The sequence below is a fragment of the Lepidothrix coronata genome, unplaced genomic scaffold (assembly GCF_001604755.1).
Source record: "Lepidothrix coronata isolate B3197 unplaced genomic scaffold, Lepidothrix_coronata-1.0 Scaffold122, whole genome shotgun sequence".
In the NCBI taxonomy this organism is placed as follows: domain Eukaryota; kingdom Metazoa; phylum Chordata; class Aves; order Passeriformes; family Pipridae; genus Lepidothrix; species Lepidothrix coronata.
Genome location: NW_016690302.1, coordinates 2,403,883 through 2,423,906, shown reverse-complemented (window position 1 = coordinate 2,423,906; position 20,024 = coordinate 2,403,883). Strand labels below are relative to the sequence as shown.

The following is a 20,024-nucleotide window of genomic DNA, read 5'->3' as shown; positions in this document are numbered from 1 at the left end:
TCCTGCCTTCCTCCTCCAGTGTTGATTGAGGCCTTATTTAAAAATAAAGAAGCACCAGCTGTTGTATAATGGTACAGAAATTGTACAGAATTGTACAGAAATGTTGCTGGACAACCAAGAATCCAGGGAGTAGATGCAGCAGGAACATCAGCAGGCAATGCCATCCAAGGGAATAATGAGGTCCTTGTTGGAGGTGAAGTGGTAACCACCTCCTGACAGCACTGATATTTTGATTAATCATTGATTAAACCCAAATAGAACTTAAATTTTTCCCCTCCCTGATGCGGGTTCTGAAGTTCATCCTGGATTTCAGGCTCTGTTTGGTGGTTTCCAAATCCCTGGGAGTGGGTGAGGCTGCTCCTGGTGTGGTGGTGGAGGTGCAGGAGCCAGGTGAGAGCACTGACCTCCGAGTTACCTCTCTCAGCCAGCTCTTGGGGATGTGCTCTGCAAACTGAGCTGGGTTTAATTGGCTCAGCAGGGAGAGGGGAAACAAGGCAGCTGGGAGTTCCTTTTGCATCCTTTGTTAGGGAATAACCCACCTTTTGTGGGCGGGTTTAGCCCAGGAAGCGATTTGGGAGTGGGAATTATGAGCGGAGTCAGTAGATGGTGCTGCTGGGATGTCCAAGGGACTCTCAGGGTGACCTGAGGGATCTGCCACCCCTCTCCCCCTTTTCAGCTGAACAAGAAATGCAAACAGCCATGTGACAGCACTGAAACACAGCCTGGCATTTTTGGCAGGGCTTCAGATGGGCAGGCAAAGGTTTTCTCGAATGACAACCTCGATTTCCTCATTTCGGTGGTGGGCATGTCAGCACATTTATTTCCTTCGTGCCCAGAGAGTGTGTGTGGGTGTGCAGGAGGCACAAAAGCCTCTTAACTATAACACTCCACACTTGTGCTTGCACAGAACCGGTCCTGGGTCCAGGGACAGGTTGGTTGGATGGTTGGGGGTTTAATTCCCTGTGTAAAACAGGCAGGGCAGTGTTCTCCAGCCTCGGGGAGTCCTGGGAGTGATACATGAGTGCCTCTGGTGCTTTGTGTCAGTCAGTGATGGTCATTACACCCTCTGTGTGCATAAATGAGGGCGTGTCAGGCACGAATAGCAGGTGCTCAGGTATGAGTGGGGAGTCCTTTTTAATCAGGTGGTGTTTGAGGGACAGAGAGGAAGAGTAGGACCAGTAACTTTCTAAGGGTGATGTTCCACAGCAGAGCTTTAGCCCAGGTCACATCATACACTGTTTTATTTTCAGGAGCTTTAGGTCATTTCCCTCAGTTTAATCCATTAAAGTGATCTGTGGCCTTTTCCAGCACTGGAGCTCAGAAGGAAGATGGAGAGAGAGAATTTGTGAGAGTCTGGAGTGCAGGACAAGGGGGAATGGCTTCAAACTGCCAGAGGGCAGGGTTAGGTGGGATATTGGGAGGGAATTCTAGGCTGTGAGGGTGGTGAGGGGCTGGGATGGAATTCCCAGAGAAGCTCTGGCTGCCCCTTCCCTGGAAGTGTCCAAGGCCAGGTTGGACAGGGCTTGGAGCAACCTGGTCTGGTGGAAGGTGTCCCAGCCCATGGCAGGGGTTGGATCAGGATGAACTTTTTAACACAGAGCATTCTGTGCTTTTATGCACTTAATTATTTTCAGCTTTGCTGTGACTTGCAGGACTTCAACCTTCAAGGTCAGTGCTCCTTATTAAAAGTGGCCAGTGAGCTGTAGCTCCTGCCCTTTGGCTGGGAGCTCAGCAGGTGCCAGAATGATCCCTCCCCTTGGCCCATCAGCACCTCTCTTTCCTATGGAAATGTCAGGCAACAATCTTGTTAGGCAGCTTTTCCCACGTCATGGTGATGTGCAAATACTGGTGCAGACAGCACCGTGTGTCTGAGGGCATTTGAAAATCACCCTTTCACTGTTTGAACAACATTTGCACTGTTTGAAAATAGCACCGTGTGTCTCAGGGCGTTTGAAAATAACGCTTTCACTGTTTGAATAACATTTGTGCTGTTTGAAAATAGCACTGTGTGTCTCAGGGCATGGATGTGGAGTTGTGTTTTCACCTCCCAGGTGGTTTTTTGGGGTGGGCAGAGCCAGGCTGGGTGCAGTGCTCGGCTGCAAGAACAGTTTTCTGGCTGCTGAACCGACTGTTTTACTGAAAGAGGGAAAAAAAGGGATGACCCTGGTGTTTGTTCCTCTCTGTTCTGTGACAGCCCCAACGCTGCCAGCAGCAGGGATGGCCTGGACAATGACACAGGGACAGAGTCAGTCATCAGCCACCGGCGGGACAGGCACCGGCGGAGGAACAGGGAAGGGCACGAGGATGGTGAGTCCTGGCTCATTTCCCCCCTCCCTCCTCACCCCCCTTTTTTTCATTCAGAAAGAACAATTTTCCTGCCAGTCTTTCAGAGCAACAATTGCTTTTTGCCGTGCAAGGAGACTTGTGTCTGCGTTCCTGCGTGCTTTCAGGGACTGTGATTATTTTAATGGAATAATTTGATAATTGCTTTGAAACTCTTTGAAGCTCGGCGTTTTCTGAGAGGTCTGGACAACCTACAGGAAAGTGGCAGAGGGATTATTTTTGACAACATTCAGAGCTTTCTGAAGATGAGTAGCTTGGAGAGGACTAACTGTTCATTTCTCAAGGCTCAGATCAGCCGGGTTTTTTTTTGCCGATATAACGTTGGCTCTGGAGATCTTTTTTTATATCTAAATACACCCAAAGTACACAAATAAACTGCAGAACTGCATCTCCTGCCTCTGGTCTGTACATCAAAGTAAGCTTGGTTTTTTTCATTCGTTGCCAGACAAGAATTTCCAGGCTTAATTAAGAATTAATAGGTGCCACCCATTGAGTTTAAAATGGTCCAGAATTTGGAATACTTGGGCCCAAGAGATGCTGTCACAATCTTTATTCACAGCTCCACCCACTAAAGTATTTGCCTGCAGTTAGGAAACCAGAAATCACATCTATATACTGTGGGCTAAAAACAGGTGTCTTCCTGTTCATTTAACCCTTCCAACATGTCACTGATACAGAAGGAGTGAAAATTCCTCAGTGAGTGTCTGTGCATGACCCTGACTGCAAATTCCTTTGGGAAATCACAGAAAGGGGCAGGATTTTTTAATAGGGTTGTGTTAAAAACTTGTTATGGGAAGGATGTTAAAAGGGGAATTGTTTTAAACATTAAATTACTGCCAGTGCATGTTTTGCTGTGGATATTCCTGGCTTGAGAGCTGGTGCTGGATGGTGTGGGGCCACAGTCTGGAATGCTCATATGGGATTGTTGGAGCACAGGAGCTTCTGCCTTTGGGGGGTCTGAAACTAGTTCTTTAGAAAAAAATGGGATAAAATTTCCTCCCCCTCCTGTCAAAGCTCAGGCAATAACATGTCAGTAATGCAAACATTCCCTGTTTTCTAAACAATCCAGGCCTTCTACCTGAAGCAGGTGAGTTTTGTTAACAGGCACGAAACAATGGTAACCATCAAAATATATTGTTTAATTTCCACAGTGTTTCTGTGGTCACAACAATATTTTATTTGACAGTAATGACAAAGAATACATACAATAACACCCCAGTGTGTTGTTTTCAGTGGGGAGCATCCCTAAAGTGCACAGTTGAGCACTGTGTCCCACTTGAAAATACTAAAATAAGTGAAATACCCTAATTCTGGAAAGGATTTGAAGGCCTTTTCGTCACAGGGATTATTCTTTTCTTGAGTCTTCACATCTTGTTTGTGTGGAGCAGTCCCAGGGAAAGGGGGACAAGGATGGGAAAGGGGAACAGGGTGTGACACCTGGATCCCAGCTCTTCCAGGGGCTTGTCATTATGAAACAGTGGTAAATCCTCCTTTCCCTGCAGAAAGAAGGGAATGCAGTGAGAGTGTTTGATCTGGTCCTGCAGGGACTCGTTTGAATAATACCAAAATTACAGCTCTGGTGGTTTTGGAGGGGCAGGATGAGGGATCTCCTTGGAGCCCTGCATTACTCAGAGGTTTGTTGCAGAGACACAGGGACAGCCCTGCCGGCTCAGCCAGCTGAACAATAACCTGAGCACCGAGGGTTTGGAACTCATTTGGGGCTCATTGTTGGGTGAAGTGTGAGTGTTTGAGCTCCCTGTTGGTGTAAAGAGGACAAACGAATTAACCTACCCCGGCAGTGAGGGTTTCCCTGGATACTCTGCAGAGGGAAAGGAGCACTTGTTCCTCAGGAAAACATGAGCAGTGTATTACAGCCTTCACTTCCAACAGGTGAAGTGAGAGAAGGTGCTAAGGAGCCGTTTGGGAACTGTAGAGGTGTGGACACATCGAGCCAAAACCTGTACAGGTGGAGGAGGCTGAGTCCACTGATCCCAGAGCGCTGTGGGACTGAGAGGCTCAGCAGAACTGAGGATCTTGTTCTGACCTGGGAAAACCCCAGGGCTGGGAAGAGAAAGGAAGCAAAATGAAGATTTTTCTGTCCTACTTTCCATTTTAATTTGCAGAAATGATTTCCTGATTTTATTGAAAAGCTTTGCCAGCTTTCAGTGTGACAGCCTGGGCTTGGACAGCAGCGGGGTTCTTACGGAGGCTTTCAGGTTTGATTTGGAGCCTGGGTGATGGGAAGTTAACCAGGTGGTAATTAAAAGTGTGGTATCATGGGTGGGTTGTTCACCAAACCAGCCTGTGTGTTTTCCTTCGTTGTTGCAGGATTACTCATCCCCAAAAAAGCTGTTTCTGCTGAATTGCTGCTGGGCAATTACAGACACAGAGAGAGAAGCCATTATAAATATTGAGGGCCCTGGCAGATGTGGACACACCTGGTGATCTGACAACGTTTTCACACCTCTTCCATATTGAAAATGCAAAAGGATTTTGCAGCAGAGGGGCTGTGATTTGCTAGACCAGGGATCCACTCAGATAACAACACAGGCTGGGGCATTTGTAAGCTCTTTCACCCATTTCCCTTAAATTATGCTCCTCTTTTAAGTGCAGAGGCAATGAATGCTTGTGTCTTCTCCTGGGCTTGTATATCCTCTGATTTCCAAGTGATACCCACAGTGTGGTGGCTTGAGGAACATAATAAAACTCTTTTGTTCATCCACGTGCATTTGGAGGTTTGTGACAGTGCAGGAAATCTTCAGGAAAACCGATCTGGAGAAGAAATCAGGATGTCAGGGCTCTGCTTTGTCTCTTCAAGCTACAAAAGTTGCCTTGGAAAGTTGACAAAGTCCTGTTAAGTGAAAGTAGAGTGAGGATCTTAATTAGAGACGTGGGAGGTCTGCCTGGCACATGTTCTGGGGACCCCTGGCTGTGGAGAACAAAGCTCCCGTGTCAGTCTGCTCAGGGGGAGTGGGAAAAGGGCCTGGGGAGGCTCTAATTAGGGAGGTAATTAAGGGACAAGTTTCCTTTGGCGTTGAGGGGTGTTTTAGAGCTACTGCTCGGTCTCTGACAAGTCTGCAGATGTCAAGTGTGGACACTGGTGTTTCGACACCGGGTTTGCTGTGGGGTGAACTTAACTGTTGTGCAGGCAGCTGAAAAATGCCACATGATGGCCTGTGCCTTGAGAAGCTCTTCATGTGGGCAGGCTTGTAGATCCCCAGATGTTTGGGAAGAGGAGCTGTTGGAGGTTTCCACTCAGTGCTGCAATATATGGATTTTTTTACTGCAGAGTGTGCCAAGGAATCTGAAGAAGGGCTGGAACTAGAAAACAGTTGCAATGGGAACTCGAAGCCTGTCTTTGGTGGAGTGATTAGAGGCTGTTTGAGGGTTCCAAAGAACTTCAAACACGAGGCAAAGCAGGATGCAGGGGTAGGGCATGGATATGGGTACAAGCATAGAGCAGGAGTGGACAATCTGATCATTCTTCCCTACTTGCAGAGGGGGAATCTGATCATTCTTCCCTTCCCAGGGACTGAGCCCTGCACCCAGAGGAGTTACGAGTCTTTATTGAGAAGCTGAGAACATATTTCTGTTAATAACTGGTAAAGACTTTCTGCACTGGAGGGGATTGGAAGGGCAGTTGTTTTTCCTCTTAACTGGGAGCTTGGATGTGCCTTCTCCCTGAGACACCCTTGTTCTCTGCAGTATCACAGAACCCTCCTTACACCTTCCTTGAGCAGATGCTGCTCTTCCCTTTCTGCTTTCCAGGCTGCTTTGATTTGGTCTTTGATGTGCTTCTGTCCCTCAGGCAGGGCCTACTCTGCTGTTGATAAAAGTCAAGGAGGACACATTTTACCCTCCCAGGCTATGCTTTATTCTCATCTCTGTGAGACACTCCAAGGCTTTTGTCAGAAGGTCCCCGTGAACTCTTGTCATCCTCCAAGGAAGAAACAGGGGCAGGGGGTCAGCAGGGCAGAAAGTCCCTGGTCATTAGTGGGACAGGCATTGAACCAGAGCAGGGAATGATTCTTGTTGGGACTTAAAACTTGCATATGTGGGGGTATTTTGTGAATAAACCCCTTATAACCATGGTTTGTGAAAGTACTCACTCAGTTATGTTTCCTGACCTCCCCTGCCCCCAAAAAGGGAATTTTATTTGAGTAGAGAAATTAGGAAAAACTTTTATGTATTTAAATGCACGCCTTAATTACACAGGAAACCTTTCTTGTGAGTTCAAGGCTGCCTGGTGCTGTTTGGGATGTATAAAATGGAGCTAAAATTGAAGTTTAAGTGGCTGATTAAATAAATTTTAGCTGCTGCAGCAGTGCATGGGAGCTTTGCTGTAGCAGAATACCTAATTCAAATAGGAAATGTGAAGTTGAACTCTGTTTAAAATATAACAGAGAAGATATAGCTGGATAAAGGAAAGGGAAAAAATATAAACAGGAGGCATTAGTGGTATAGTGAGCCCTTCTAATCTACATAAACCAGGTTGTTCTGGAATATCTAGAAATAAGGATTGTTGTTTAAGGTTTTCTGTGCTACCAAACTCAGATTGTGTTACCTGCTGCTTTCCCAGGGGCTTTATTTGTACCTTCCCACTGACACCAACTTCTCACGGCCCTTCTCCCTGAGGTCTGATGCCTTTACAGTAGTTGTTGGTGCCTCCTCCTTCTGCCTCAATCCATTTGTGACTTGTCCATGAACTGAGCTGCAGACAGATGGAAAAGTCAGGGAAAAGGCAGGACAGTAGATTTTGCAGCTGTTGAATGGGATCAGCTTGGTTTTGGCACGAGGGTCCTCTGCAACCGTGGCTGTGCCCGTCCTGCTGCTCCCAGTGCCGCTGCTTCCCTGCCCTTCCCCTCTGCCTGATAACACCCCCTCTGTGATTTTTTGGCAGCCCCTCGGATCAATGGGCACCCAAAGCTGGACAGGCACCGGGAGCACCCCCCTGGCTACGACAGCTCCTCCACCATGATGAGCAGTGAGCTGGAGTCCAGCAGCTTCATCGACTCCGAGGACGACGACAACACGAGCAGGTGGGGCACTGCCACGGGCACCGAGCTGGGAAATGCTCCTTGCATCTCTCTCCAGGCTCTCCACTGTGGCTCTGGGCTTGACTTGGATCTTCTCCTTCCGCCTTTCATTCCTTTTTACCCTGGTGTATATGATTGGAGCACTGACTGTGGCACTCAGTGCCATGTTCTAGTAGACAGGGTGGTGTTGGGTCGACTCGATGATCTTAAAGGTCTTTTCCAACCTTGTTGACTCTGTGATAACTCATCAGTAACATCATGTTGTGAATAATCTCTGCTCTAAGAACCAGGCTCAGTTACAGGGTCACTCTCCAAACTGCCTGTAGCCACTGCTCCAATAAAGAGGAAATTCTGCTCCTGCCCTTTCCTTTTAACAGCAAGAATGGTCACATTTTAAGATCAAAGCAATAAGCAACTGCCTACCTATTTATAAAGTAATAGTGTGAATATTATATTAAAATACCTTCAGCATAGGTTCCTAATAAGTGTGCACTTCACTAGAGCTGAATTATAAAGGAATTCCTGTGTAATTGCATAGTCTGAGACCTGTGAGCAGTACAGGAATTCATCAAAGTTAATGCTATTACAAAGGCAGGCTGGGTTGCTATATATTTATGACTCCTTCATTATTTCTTTCTTTCTGTGAATTATTCCTCACTTCTTGAAAAATACCTCTCCATTTGGAAAGATGCTTGTAAATCTCTAAAGGGGTTTTTGTTGTTCCCTAAAAGGTTTATGAGCCAATACATTTCTCGGATTTAAAATGCTTATTTTTAAGGGTGTAAAATGAATCAAAACAAATAATACTTTCCTTTCCTGGCAGCATTCTCTAAACAGTGTCTCTGGAGCTGCTGAAAACCCGTTACAGATTTCTGTGAATTGTCAGGGAACAAAATTGTACATCTTTGGTGATTCATAGAGATCTGTAACCTAAGACAAATAAGGTGCAGTGTGATGTTCTTAAATTTTAGGTAGAATGGAAACAGCATGAGCAGCTCCTGGAGATACTGAACCACTTGCTGTGTTTACAAACATGATCAGTTTATTGAACTTGGTGGGTCTGTTTGGTCCTGCAGTTGGTCATGGCTTGAAGAGCTGCTGAAAAACAGCAGCTCCTCCAAATTCTGCTTAAAGGCCATGTGCTGAAGGGGGAACTAAATGAAGATTTAGTTGAAGATTTGCTCCTGAATTAGTTTCAAGAACTTATTTTGCAGTTGCAGTGAAGTAGGAGGTGTCCCTGCCCATGGAAGGGGGGTTGGAACGAGATGATCTTTAAGGTCCTTTCCAGCCCAAACCATTCCATGGTTCTGTGATGAAGTTCCCAACACCTGAAGACACAAAAAAAATTACCCTTCTGGATGCTTTGTGCTTCACCTGGATGTTCATGTGCATAAAGGCTTGGCAAGATCAGCAGTTAACCTGAATACACTCTCAGCCTCCCTAAAGCCTCTAGGGCTTCTAACCCTCCTTCCCTCCCTAAAAAACGAAGCCCACAAAAACAACAACAACAACAACCCTGCAGTTGATTTGGGGTTTCTTGTAAATGAATTAATCATTCCCATGGCAGCAAGCAATGCAGTGGGGCAGGATTAGCACTGGAGCACTTCAGAGCAGACCCAGCTAAAGCTTTCTGTGTTAATAAAAGTCAAACTTCCTGCGTCTGACCCGAGAATAAAGAGATTCTTCGAAGCTGCTGCGCAGCCTTTCCCTCTCGAGGCTGGGGCAGGAGCTTTTGGCACAGGGAGCAGCTGCCAGGCCAGCTAGTCAGGAAGAACCACTCCATGGAATGCTCCAAGGTATGCTGTTGTGTTCCAGGGATGGTGTTTCTCAGGCAGATGAGAGATTGTGCTGGCAGGGAGAAGTTTTTTCTTCCGAGGCGAACGCAGGCAAATAACACCTCGAGAATGCTCCAGACCTGCTGGAGGCAGCCTGGGCAGGAAGGGGGTAAGTTTGGGGAATAACAGCTCAGGGACTCTGCTCTGTGGAGGAGATTGTACAGGGAGGAGGGCACTGAGAGAAGAAATCAGATGTAAGGGATGTTACTGTCTTGGAAGAGGTTGCAGGTTGAGGATGCTTTTCTAACTGGGTGTGTTTGACACTGGTTTATTTTTATTTTTAACTTGGAGCAGTGCAGCAGAGTGGGGCAATTCCCAGTCCAAGGAGAATCTGTTGCATTCAGTTAAAGAGTAATGTCTTATTTTGGTGAATTGACTTGTTCACAGATGTTACAGGGCAGCACAGAATGGCAGTGTGAGCACAATAATTTATTTGCTTTCTTTTCAAAGGATGACATGATTGAATGCTCGTGTTGTTTGCAGGCAGGAGTTTGAACACAGGTTGATGTAGGGAGCCCAGGGTGAACTTTACAGTAAAAATCTTATTTCTGTTAAGCAACCAAAGGTCTAAGAGAGATGACATCTGTAGGATTATTGTCAGCTATGTGCAGTTGGTACTCTCAGTTCAGTATAACTAAGATAATTCACTGCAAAAAACTTGATGATGTTTATTTCTCATTTAAGAAATTAGCATTAGTTCTCTTTAAACTATATGGATAAGCTGTCTTTAACAAGTGTTACCTTTTCCCCCTTCCTTTGGGGGATATAGATTGGTCAAATTATTGTTAATATTTAAAAAAATGCCTTCTTTGGGACTTATTAGCCTTTGTGTTAGAAGTGCAGTCAGGGTTTCTTGGGCAGTAGCCAGCGCAGGAAATTATTTGGTAGTGATGATTGCAGATTTGTTTTTCATCTTTGCACTTGGTTTGTCTCAAAAGCTCAAATATACCATCTTGTCTGGCTCATCAGATTGTGGTAATAACTTTTGCTCAGTATTTCTGAGGATACTTCAGGGAGCAAGATATTTTTCCTCATTAGAATAGGTTTGAGCTGTTGTTCAGCATCCAGACACTCCTAAAATATGAAGGATTCAGCAAGCATGCATGAAGGCTGTGGATTTTATAGAAATTGTAAGAAGAGATGGTGAAATGTGCCATAGCTACATGAAAATAGGTAAAATATATTCCTGCAGTGCCTCATCAATTTTGTGCAACTAATGGGAGAGGCTGTTTTAGCTCCAGGAGTTACTTCCCTGAAATACTGTCTGTCTTGAACTAAACCTTTTGAAGGCTTTTTGAAGGAGCTGATTCCCATTTTTCCACTCTAATATTGGGTAGAATGCAAAAAAAATGCCATAAAAAGAAGAACTTCACTTTGCACATATTATCATCTGGTAACAGAAGTTCAGAGAATTGCCAAAACCCTCTGATTTGGTTGGTTTAACTTAAAAGAAAACCCCCTTCTTAAAGAGCAGGTTCACTGTGAGCAACCTGGCTTTCCTTTGTTCAAATTCTCCTAAATTCTTGTGTGCTGGAAGGTTTTGGCTGAATCCTACTGGTGAGATATCCTGGGAGAGAAGAGGAGGAGAATGAAATTGGAGAGGAAATAGGAAGGGGGAGAATATTGGTAGTAAAATATAAGAGGAGGTTTTTATGTCACTCTTTGCTGGTGCTTTCGAGAGAGTGGTGGGTGTTGAACTAGTCCAGTTTTGGGAGCCCTGTGTCTGAGACCTCCTTACTTTTCCTGTTGGAAAGGCAAAGCCTCCCAAACCCAGGTGCTTTGAGCTGTTTCCACCAACGGAGGATTATCAAATCTCTGATCTCTTTTTTGAAAATCCCACCTCTTGGCTCTTTAATTCGCCCCTGCTGGGAGGGGAGAGAAGGGAGTGTGTGAGGTTAACATGCCTGAAATAGTTTTGTGAACTCAAAGGGAACGTCAGGAGATTCACACCCTCTGAGCAGCTCCAGCATCTGTAACACCCAGCTCGGTGTCCTTGGTGAGGACACCCCACTCTGTGCACGATGGGTTTCCCATGGTGGGCTGGAATCTCATGACACCAAGCTCCTGGTATCAAGTTTTCCTTGAGGTATTCTCACATTCCTTAATGTGACTGGAGCTTGGAGAGACTGGGGAAGAAGAAGCCTGGCACTGTTTGTTTTGTGACAGTGCCAGTTCAGTTACTTGCCTTGTGCAGGGTTGGATTTTTTAATCTTGGTTAATGATGGAGCATTCCTTTTTTTTTTTTTTCCCCCCATTCTTAACATAATAAATAGAGGAGAGATGTCTCTGTGGTGCTATAGTGGTATCTGAGAAATCTAGGCTTTGTTCCAGGCTCCTGAAATTAATTTGAGCAAATCCATTTATGTCTCTCTGTGTCTCATTCCGCTCTCTGTAAATTGGGGATGATTAAAGCTCTGAACTCTTGCAGGAATCTTAAAGATTTCTGTGTAGAATGTGGCACATGTAGGTTCTACAGGTTTGAAGAGCTTGAAAAAAAACCCAAAACCACAACAAGATAAAACTAACAGAATATGTGAAGGTAAATCATATTCCCTGTTCCTCTGTCACTATTTGCTGTTTTATTTCATTGAGTTCAAGCCTTAACTTTAAGTTCCTCTTAACAGTGGAAGAAAATACAGCACCAGGACAAGACTCACAAAAATTGGCATTAAGGGTTGCAGCCAGATTTGCTCCCAAAAGAAGGGAAGCCACTAAATTATTCCCCAATCCCTGCTGGGGTTTAGCTGGAATCTCCTCCGTGCTCTTGCAAACGGGCTGATGGTGTCGGCAGGATTTGTTCTCTCCCGCCTTTGGAATCAGCCTTTTTTTTTTTGTTTTTTGGCAGGGAAATGCAAATGGCTCAGCTCTGCAGAGGTGACATCTCTGCTCTCCTTTCCCCCTCAGGTTGAGTAGCTCCACGGAGCAAAGCACCTCATCCCGGCTCATCCGGAAGCACAAACGCAGGAGGAGGAAACAAAGGATGCGGCAGATCGACAGGGTAAGGTTGGCACCAGCCTTCTCCCAGGAGGTGAACCGTGATTCCTGAGCTTAGCTCTTGGCTCAGGAAGGGATCCAGAACAGGTCTGTGCCTGCTGAATTCTTTGGAAGGGCTCCCTTTGGCTCCAGTCTGGATAAATCTCTACGTTTGAAGTTCTGCAGCACCAGAGTCAAGTTTTTCTCCGCTCCTTTTCTTCCTTTTGCTGTTTAGGGATCCCATTTCTTGTCTTTTCCGAGACCAGTCCCTGCAGGAGAAGGTTCATTATGCTACTGGCTGATGTGAGAAGGGGTGTCAGATGCCTGGTGTATAAATCACTGAGACCTGCATTGTTCCTGAAGAAGAAATCTAAATTTATAGGAAATCTCCACTCTTCTCCCTTGCCCTTTCCCAGTGCTGTGGCAGCAGGATGAGGATGGCCTAAATGACAGAATCTTGGAGGAACTGTTCTGTTCTCCCATAAATACCAGTCTTCACACATTAAAGAATGAGCTCACATACATTTTATCCCAACAACTGGGGCAGTGTTTGAGCAGGTCTTTGATAAGCACATTCGTATTTAATTTTGGAGGCAGGGGAGTGTCTCTCCTCTCACTTCCTGGCCGATCGTGTTGTTCACCCCTCTCTTCAGGGAGGAGCTGTGGATGCAATAATTCACACTGCAGTGGGCACTTTAGGCTTTAAATGTTTGCCTGTCAGTCACAGGCAGGAAGCAGAAAGGATTCAAGGTGAAGTTCAGCTGAGAAACCTCAAAATAGGAACGTGCTCTGTGTGTTTTGGGAACAAATCTTTGGGGAAGGCGCAGACTGTGTTCAGATTTCTTTCCCTTACAGATTCCCTTACAGTAGCTTCTGGATGCCTTCCAAATGGAAACCTATTAATCAAATCCTGATGAGTTAATCCTCAGTAGTTCTTTTTATTGTCTTACTCTGTGCCATTTAAAACCTTGAGAATTCTCTGTTGTATTTTGCAGTCGTCTTCGTTCAGCAGCATCACCGATTCCACCATGTCCCTAAATATCATCACTGTCACACTCAACATGGGTAAGAGGATAAGCCCCGTTTATTGTGATGAATTTGAGATGTATTTTGTGGTGGTGGGGTAGCCTTTGGAGCCAGGAGAAAGTTCCTTGATTTGAAAGGATGCCAGGTGGACTAAAGGGACTGGCAGCTGAGAGTTGCTCCTGTGTTGACTGTGCCTGGATTCCTAGTCCAGAGCTGGATAGTTCTGAGCCATTCGCACGAGCAAAGCAGTGTTCTTTCCAGGGAAAGGGCTGGAACTCCAGGATATGGAGTTAGTGGTGAGGTGTAGGGATGGTGAGGGGTCAGACATTGTCAGAAGCAAGGGCAGAAGGGAACTGGAGGTTTGTGTTTCTGCTGCTCCTGCGTTTCATTGTTTAACCAGACAGAAATGTGCAGGGCTGCCAAGTAGCTCAGCAGCTTTCAGTGGCACCAAACCCTTCCTGCCACTCCGAAGTGTGGAACAAACATTGCTCAATGCTGGTGGGGTGCCCAATTTCGAGGTGTAGACGTGTCCTTTCAGTGTTGGTTCTCTTGCTGTTGTTTTTTTTAATGTAGCTTTTCATTATCCTGTATGAACAGATCATGTCTTTAGCACTATTTCCCTGAAGGGGCCAGGCAGACACTGGCCACTAGGGCAACCTGAGATCATTGTAAGCCAAACCTGGCCCAGCTGATGTGTTGAGAGAGCTGATTTCTTGAGGCTGAAGTAGCTTGGTCTTAACTCTTTGCTGTCATTCCAATCACTCTGTTTGCTTTTTTCCCTCCCTGCCTTCTGCTTTCTATCCCAACAGAAAAGTATAATTTCCTGGGAATCAGCATTGTGGGGCAGAGCAATGACCGGGGTGATGGTGGCATCTACATCGGCTCCATAATGAAAGGAGGGGCGGTGGCAGCGGACGGCCGGATCGAGCCGGGAGACATGCTCCTGCAGGTTGGTCCCAGAGCATCCCAAAATACCTGCTGCTGGCTTCCACAGGGCTGGCTCAGTTCAGGCATCCCACCAGGCCCATAGGGTCGTAGTAATCACTTAACAGAATTCATTCACACTCAGAAAAATGCATCACAAAGACTGTTATCGGGAGTTCTTTGTGAGATGCGCTCTGAGAAACGACATTTCTGCAGCTGCTCAAAGGAATGGCAACAGTTACAAGGCAAATAAATTGGGACACAAATAATTAAAATGTCTTTAAGTTTGCTGTCCCGGAGCCTGACCTCTGCTTTCTGCACTGTTCCAGGTGAATGATGTCAATTTTGAGAACATGAGCAATGACGATGCAGTTCGGGTTCTACGGGAAATAGTCTCCAAACCAGGGTGAGCACATTGCAAAACCTCCTGCTATTGATCCTCCATGTGCAGTTACTGGAATGGGGCAAACCTCAGAGAAAGCAGCATTTTGATCTCCATTGGGAACCAGCATTTTGATCTCCATTAGGAACCAGCATGACTGTTCCCAGCCCTGAGCTTCTCAGTGTGCTGATGAATAGGTGAGACTGGTTTCAATGCACCAGCCAAAACCAACACAAATGAGGAGCTGCCTGGTTTCAGCAGCACTATTTCTTTACCTGATGAGCATTTTAGTGTGTCAAGAGCTGATCATTCAACAGATATCACCCACAGTGCTCATCACCTGTGCAAAACCAGAAGCATCCTGATACTGGTTCATACGGGAAATATTTCAACGAGCATCTCAAAAACATTCTCAGAATGTGCTTGACAACTGTTGGACAGGAATAAGTTTGTTTCAAATAGTTCTTGTCGCTGTTCCAACTGTGCAGGAAAGTTAAGAGTCATCCTAACCTGTTTTCTCTCTTCCTAGACCCATCAGCCTAACAGTAGCCAAATGCTGGGACCCAACTCCCAGGAGTTATTTCACCATCCCCAGGGGTGAGTACACATTTGGGCTCTTTGCTGGGTTCCTGTGGAGCCCTCAAGGTCTAGAATATTTTCACCTATTTTGACATCCAACACATTCCCATTCCCTACAAGTTCAGTTCTTTTAAGTTTGGTCGCTCTGTTTGTTTGCTTTTGGTTTGGGAGGCAGGGGTTTAAATCCCTTTCTGAGACTCCAGTGCCCACTGAATTCCTGGGAGTTTTTCTTTTGATTCACATGGATTTGGATCAAGCCCTTAACCTTTTGGAGGGTATATCCTCATGATCTTGACCTTTCAGTTGATAGGAAGTTTGGAAGATAACCATGCAGAAGTGTTAAAAAGTCTCATTTTATCACATGTGCACTTCCTGGAATTTAAACTGATATTTTTAAAATTTGAGGCAAACAGCAAAGAGATACATATCATTAATATTGAAATACATATATAATAGGTAATATTAATAGAATATTGAAATATATTTCTGTTAACAGATAATATTGAAATGATCTCATTTTACAGCTTGTGGCTCAATAAACTTTTCAGTAGCAATAAAAGATCTGTTCTCATGTGACAAGCACAGCTGCCTCCTGCTGGTGAGGGCTGAGCTTGTGATGGTGAGACCAGTTTGTTCCCAGTAAGGGCTGACCAGTTCATTCCCAGTCTGAAGATGAGGATGGCATTGCCCTTTGAAATTAATGCAATAGAAAATGATCTCATTTTCCAACTTGTGGCTTACAATAGCTTGTGACTTAACAAGTTTTACAACTTGTGGCTTTTCAGTAGCCATAAAAGATCTGTGCTCATGTGACAAGCACAGCTGGCTCCTGGTAAGGGCTGTGCTTGTGATGGTGAGACCAGTTTGTTCCCAGTCTGAAGATGAGGATGGCACTGTCCTCTGAAATTATTGCAGTAGAAAACGATCTTGTTTTAAAGATCTCATTTTAACGTTAAAACACAAGTTAAAACTTGTGGTTTAATAACACGGCTGCCTCCTGCTGGTGAGGGCTGAGCTTGTGATGATGAGCCCAGTTTGTTCCCAGTAAGGGCTGAGCTCGTGATGGTGAGCCCAGTTCGTTCCCAATAAGGGCTGAGCTCATGATGATGAGCCCGGTTTGTTCCCAGTAAGGGCTGAGCCCATGATGGTGACCCCAGTTTGTTCCCAGTACGGGCTGAGCTCATGATGGTGAGCCCAGTTTGTTCCCAGTACAGGCTGAGCTCATGATGGTGAGCCCAGTTTGTTCCCAGTACGGGCTGAGCTCATGGCGGTGAGCCCAGTTTGTCCCAGTCTGAAGCTGAGGATGGCACTGCCCTTTGACATGAACGCCCCAGCCTGATGCAGACTGGGGGCGAAGCCCTCGGGAAAACCAGCCTGACCCAAACCAAACCCCCTGGGACTGTGAAGGTGTTGGGACAGTGAAGGTGTTGGGACTGTGAAGGTGTTGGGACTGTGAAGGTGTTGGGACTGTGAAGGTGTTGGTGCCTCATGTGTGACCCCCTCATGTCTCTCTCCCCGTCTCCTGCAGCTGAGCCGGTGCGGCCGATCGACCCCGCGGCCTGGATCTCTCATACCACGGCCATGACGGGAGCGTACCCCCGTTACGGTATGAGCCCCTCCATGAGCATCACCACATCTACCAGCTCCTCACTAACAAGCTCAATTCCCGAGTCGGAAAGTAAGTCACCCTGAGGCCAGCCCAGGGCAGGGGGGTGCCCGGGGCCTGCTGGGCCCCAACCCCGCCCCGGCCACGAGCACGATGAGAGCGGCAGCCACCACACCACACCCAGCCCCTGAATGCTTTGCCTTGCACTTGGGATTCCTGTGGGGAGCAGAAAAACCTTTTTTTTTTAATTTTTTTTTCCTTTAAAGGTTAACACAGTGTTCGGTCAGGGTTCACCCTCAGGAAGGTCCCCATTTTAAAGATCCGAGTCGGGTCTCCGGCTTCGCCCCCTCAGGGGAGTGGGAGAGCTCCCTCCTTGAATTTGGCTGTTTTTCAATAAATTTAAATAACTTTAATAAATTTAAATATCTTTAATAAATTGAAATATCTTTAATAAATTTCAATGTCTTTAATAAATTTAAATGTCTTTAATAAATTTAACTATCTTTAATAAATTGAAATATCTTTAATAAATTGAAATATCTTTGATGAATTGAAATATCTTTAATAAATTTCAATGTCTTTAATAAATTGAAATATCTTTAATAAATTTAAATATTTTTAATAAATTTAAATATCTTTGATAAATTGAAATATCTTTAATAAATTGCAATAACTTCGATAAATTGAAATAATTTTGATAAATTGAAATATCTTTGATAAATTGCAATAACTTTAATAAATTTAAATATCTTTGATAAATTGAAATAATTTGACGAATTGTAGTATCTTTAATAAATTGCAATATCTTTGATAAATTGAAATAGCTCTGATAAATTGAAATTACTTTATTAAATTGAAATCACTTCAATAAATTTAATCATTTACTAAGGTTTTAAATAAATTTAAATAAGTTCCTTCAGATAGATGTCACTGGTTAATAACGTTAGTAGTGTACCATTTAGGAAACCTTCCCCTGATGTTCCCACGGCCTTGTTTTATACTTTTTTTTATACTTTTAGAATGTATTGAACAAGGAAAAAACAAGTTTAATGTCCCATGTGAAGTTATTATGGTTAGAGCTCAACTTTCTTTCCTGGTTTGTCTGTGACAGTCTCTAAAATAAGTTATATCCACGTGACCAAGAAACTGCCATGGTGCCTTATCTTGGAAACATTTGTTTAGGGAATGTTAACTCCTCCTTTCTTTTACTCAAAACCACACTTTGAGGATTTTGAAGACCAATGTTGGCGTTGGTTATAAAATCTCTCAGGTTTTATAAGCTCATATTTCCTGGAATTACACCTCACCTGGCAATAAAAGGGAAGGGGTTTTTTGGAGGTGTGGTAGCTCAGTGCCTTTAGATCTCAGGCAGCAGCACTGAGGGGAGATACATCTGCAGCAGAGAGCAAGTGAACCCCTTCCCTGGTGGCTGCTTTGTCCTGAGGTGTGTTTTCAGCCTTACAGGTACTACAGATTGCTGGAATCAAATGTATCTGCTGGTTGCTGTCAAACAAGAGTCTGTGCTCAGCATTCCTCTTGATCCATGTATTCTGTGCCTTGGTTATGGTGCTGTGACTGGGGAGTGGGGAACAGCCCCCCTCTCCATCATATGTTGAAAATAAAGGTATTTGGGAGCAGAACCACATTCCTGGAGACAGCTTCTCATTTCTGTGCCAGTGACTTCCAGTATTTCCTTTCTGGAGTGCAAGAAAACGTGGAGTACCCCTGAGCTTTGTTGTGGCCCTTCTGCTCTCCAGCCTTCCCTCAGCCCAGCCCTGTGACCTGCCCCAAACAAGGCAGTAGCACCTCAGGGCCCCAGGCACAGAGAGCACCTCTGTGAACACCCCACAGTTCACTGAGTTCTCTCCAAAGTTGGGAGCATTTTAGATGCCTCTTAGAATTTTCCTTATTTGTCCAGCAACTTAGAAAAAACACTGATGACCATTTGGCCAGTGTTGTTCTTTATGTGCAGGTCTCCAAGAAAATACAATTTATTGCTCCCCACATACTTTACTGAAATGTTAGTTTGTTGGGTTTTGATTTTTTTTTCCCCCAAATGAACATGTTGCTTTTTGCCACTAACCAAACTAACTTAAAGCAAAAGCAAAATCTGGGTGTTTATTCAGAGTTTGTAAGTATTGAAGCTGCATGCATAGCTGCTCTGAGGTGTTTTCATGCCTATTGGCAGTGCATGTATGGAAAGAAGCATTTTCAGTTTTCATTGTTTCACGCTTGCTGTACCTTCTGTCAAAATTCTGGGTGGCTGGAAAAGGACAAAATTGGTTCCCGGGTGCTTTTGAAAGGTGGGTGATACGGGGAGAAGGGAGGGGAGAGGAGGGTTTCTGAGTTCCTGCTGGAGAAGGGTCTGGACTGCAAACACAGACACGTCCAACGTGAATTTTCTGGGGCTGGGAGATGGGACAGGAAGGAGGACTGGGTGCTGTATCCAAAATTAGTTGTCTTGTGTATGGCAGGATAAGTGAGTTCTGCACAGAACACAGGGAAGCTGGTGGATTCCTGGACCCAGATTCACCCTCTGGGCAGGCAAGGGGTTTCTAAAGGAATTTGATTCCTACAGTGGGAACCTCAGTTCAGCAGGGTCAGTGTCAGCCCTGTTATTCTGATTTTAGTATAAAAATCAATCAGGACAGTGTGAAGCCTCTGAGGATCCAGCTCTGCCCTTGGGAGTGTGAAATGGGAATGGAGCAGTGATGGTTGTGGAGGCATTTGGGAGCTTTTTTTTAAAAGTGTTCTACAGGAAAGATGCAGGGCAAAATAGTTCTGGGTGGAGTGACTTGTTCACTTGTAAGGGTCCAACACCGGGATCCTGGGAATTGGTTTTTTTGAAGGAAACCACTTGCCTTTCTCCTGATGATGGAAGATTTCTTTTCTAATTTCAGTTCTCCCCGAGAATGCTGATGTCCAAGTCTTAAAAAAGGAAAAAAACAGGATATTGATTGAGGCAGGGTTGTCCTCCTCCTCCATGCAGATGGGTTATCTCTGAGACTTAACCCAGAAGTTAAAGAACAAGCAAAAAAAACCTTGTCCCACAGAGTTCTGCACTGATCCCTTGGGTGGGAAGGGCTGTTCATGGCAAAGTGAAATGGAAGGGGAGGGTCACAGGACTTCTCTGGGTTTCTTTTTCTTCCATTTTCCCTGGAATGGGAAATCCAGGCACGTGGGGGCTCAGCATTTCAGTGGCACAGAGCACAAAATATGAAGAATTGGTTAAAATGCTGTAATTTATGCCACGGATGAGGGTGCATTTGGGATCCTTTGTGTCTTTTTTTTTTTTTTTTGCATCTGTTGGTAAAACTGTG

At 45.1% G+C, this 20,024-nt stretch overlaps 1 protein-coding gene across 2 annotated transcripts in view; it reads left to right on the top strand.

The window, feature by feature from the left end:
• DVL1 (dishevelled segment polarity protein 1) overlaps nucleotides 1-17,151 on the top strand; it is a 58,447-nt gene extending 41,296 nt beyond the window's left edge. The window contains exons 4-12 of one of the 2 annotated variants that reach the window (XM_017825811.1): nucleotides 2,195-2,307; nucleotides 7,244-7,382; nucleotides 12,119-12,212; nucleotides 13,183-13,252; nucleotides 14,023-14,162; nucleotides 14,467-14,543; nucleotides 15,049-15,116; nucleotides 16,627-16,776; nucleotides 16,971-17,146. In XM_017825811.1, the coding sequence (XP_017681300.1) occupies nucleotides 2,195-2,307; nucleotides 7,244-7,382; nucleotides 12,119-12,212; nucleotides 13,183-13,252; nucleotides 14,023-14,162; nucleotides 14,467-14,543; nucleotides 15,049-15,116; nucleotides 16,627-16,776; nucleotides 16,971-16,975 (856 nt within the window). In that variant the 3' untranslated portion in view covers nucleotides 16,976-17,146. Of the gene's footprint in view, nucleotides 1-2,194; nucleotides 2,308-7,243; nucleotides 7,383-12,118; nucleotides 12,213-13,182; nucleotides 13,253-14,022; nucleotides 14,163-14,466; nucleotides 14,544-15,048; nucleotides 15,117-16,626 lie in introns of both variants that reach the window. The other variant, XM_017825810.1, reaches the window with a different exon arrangement.
• Nucleotides 17,152-20,024: the final 2,873 nt, after the last annotated feature.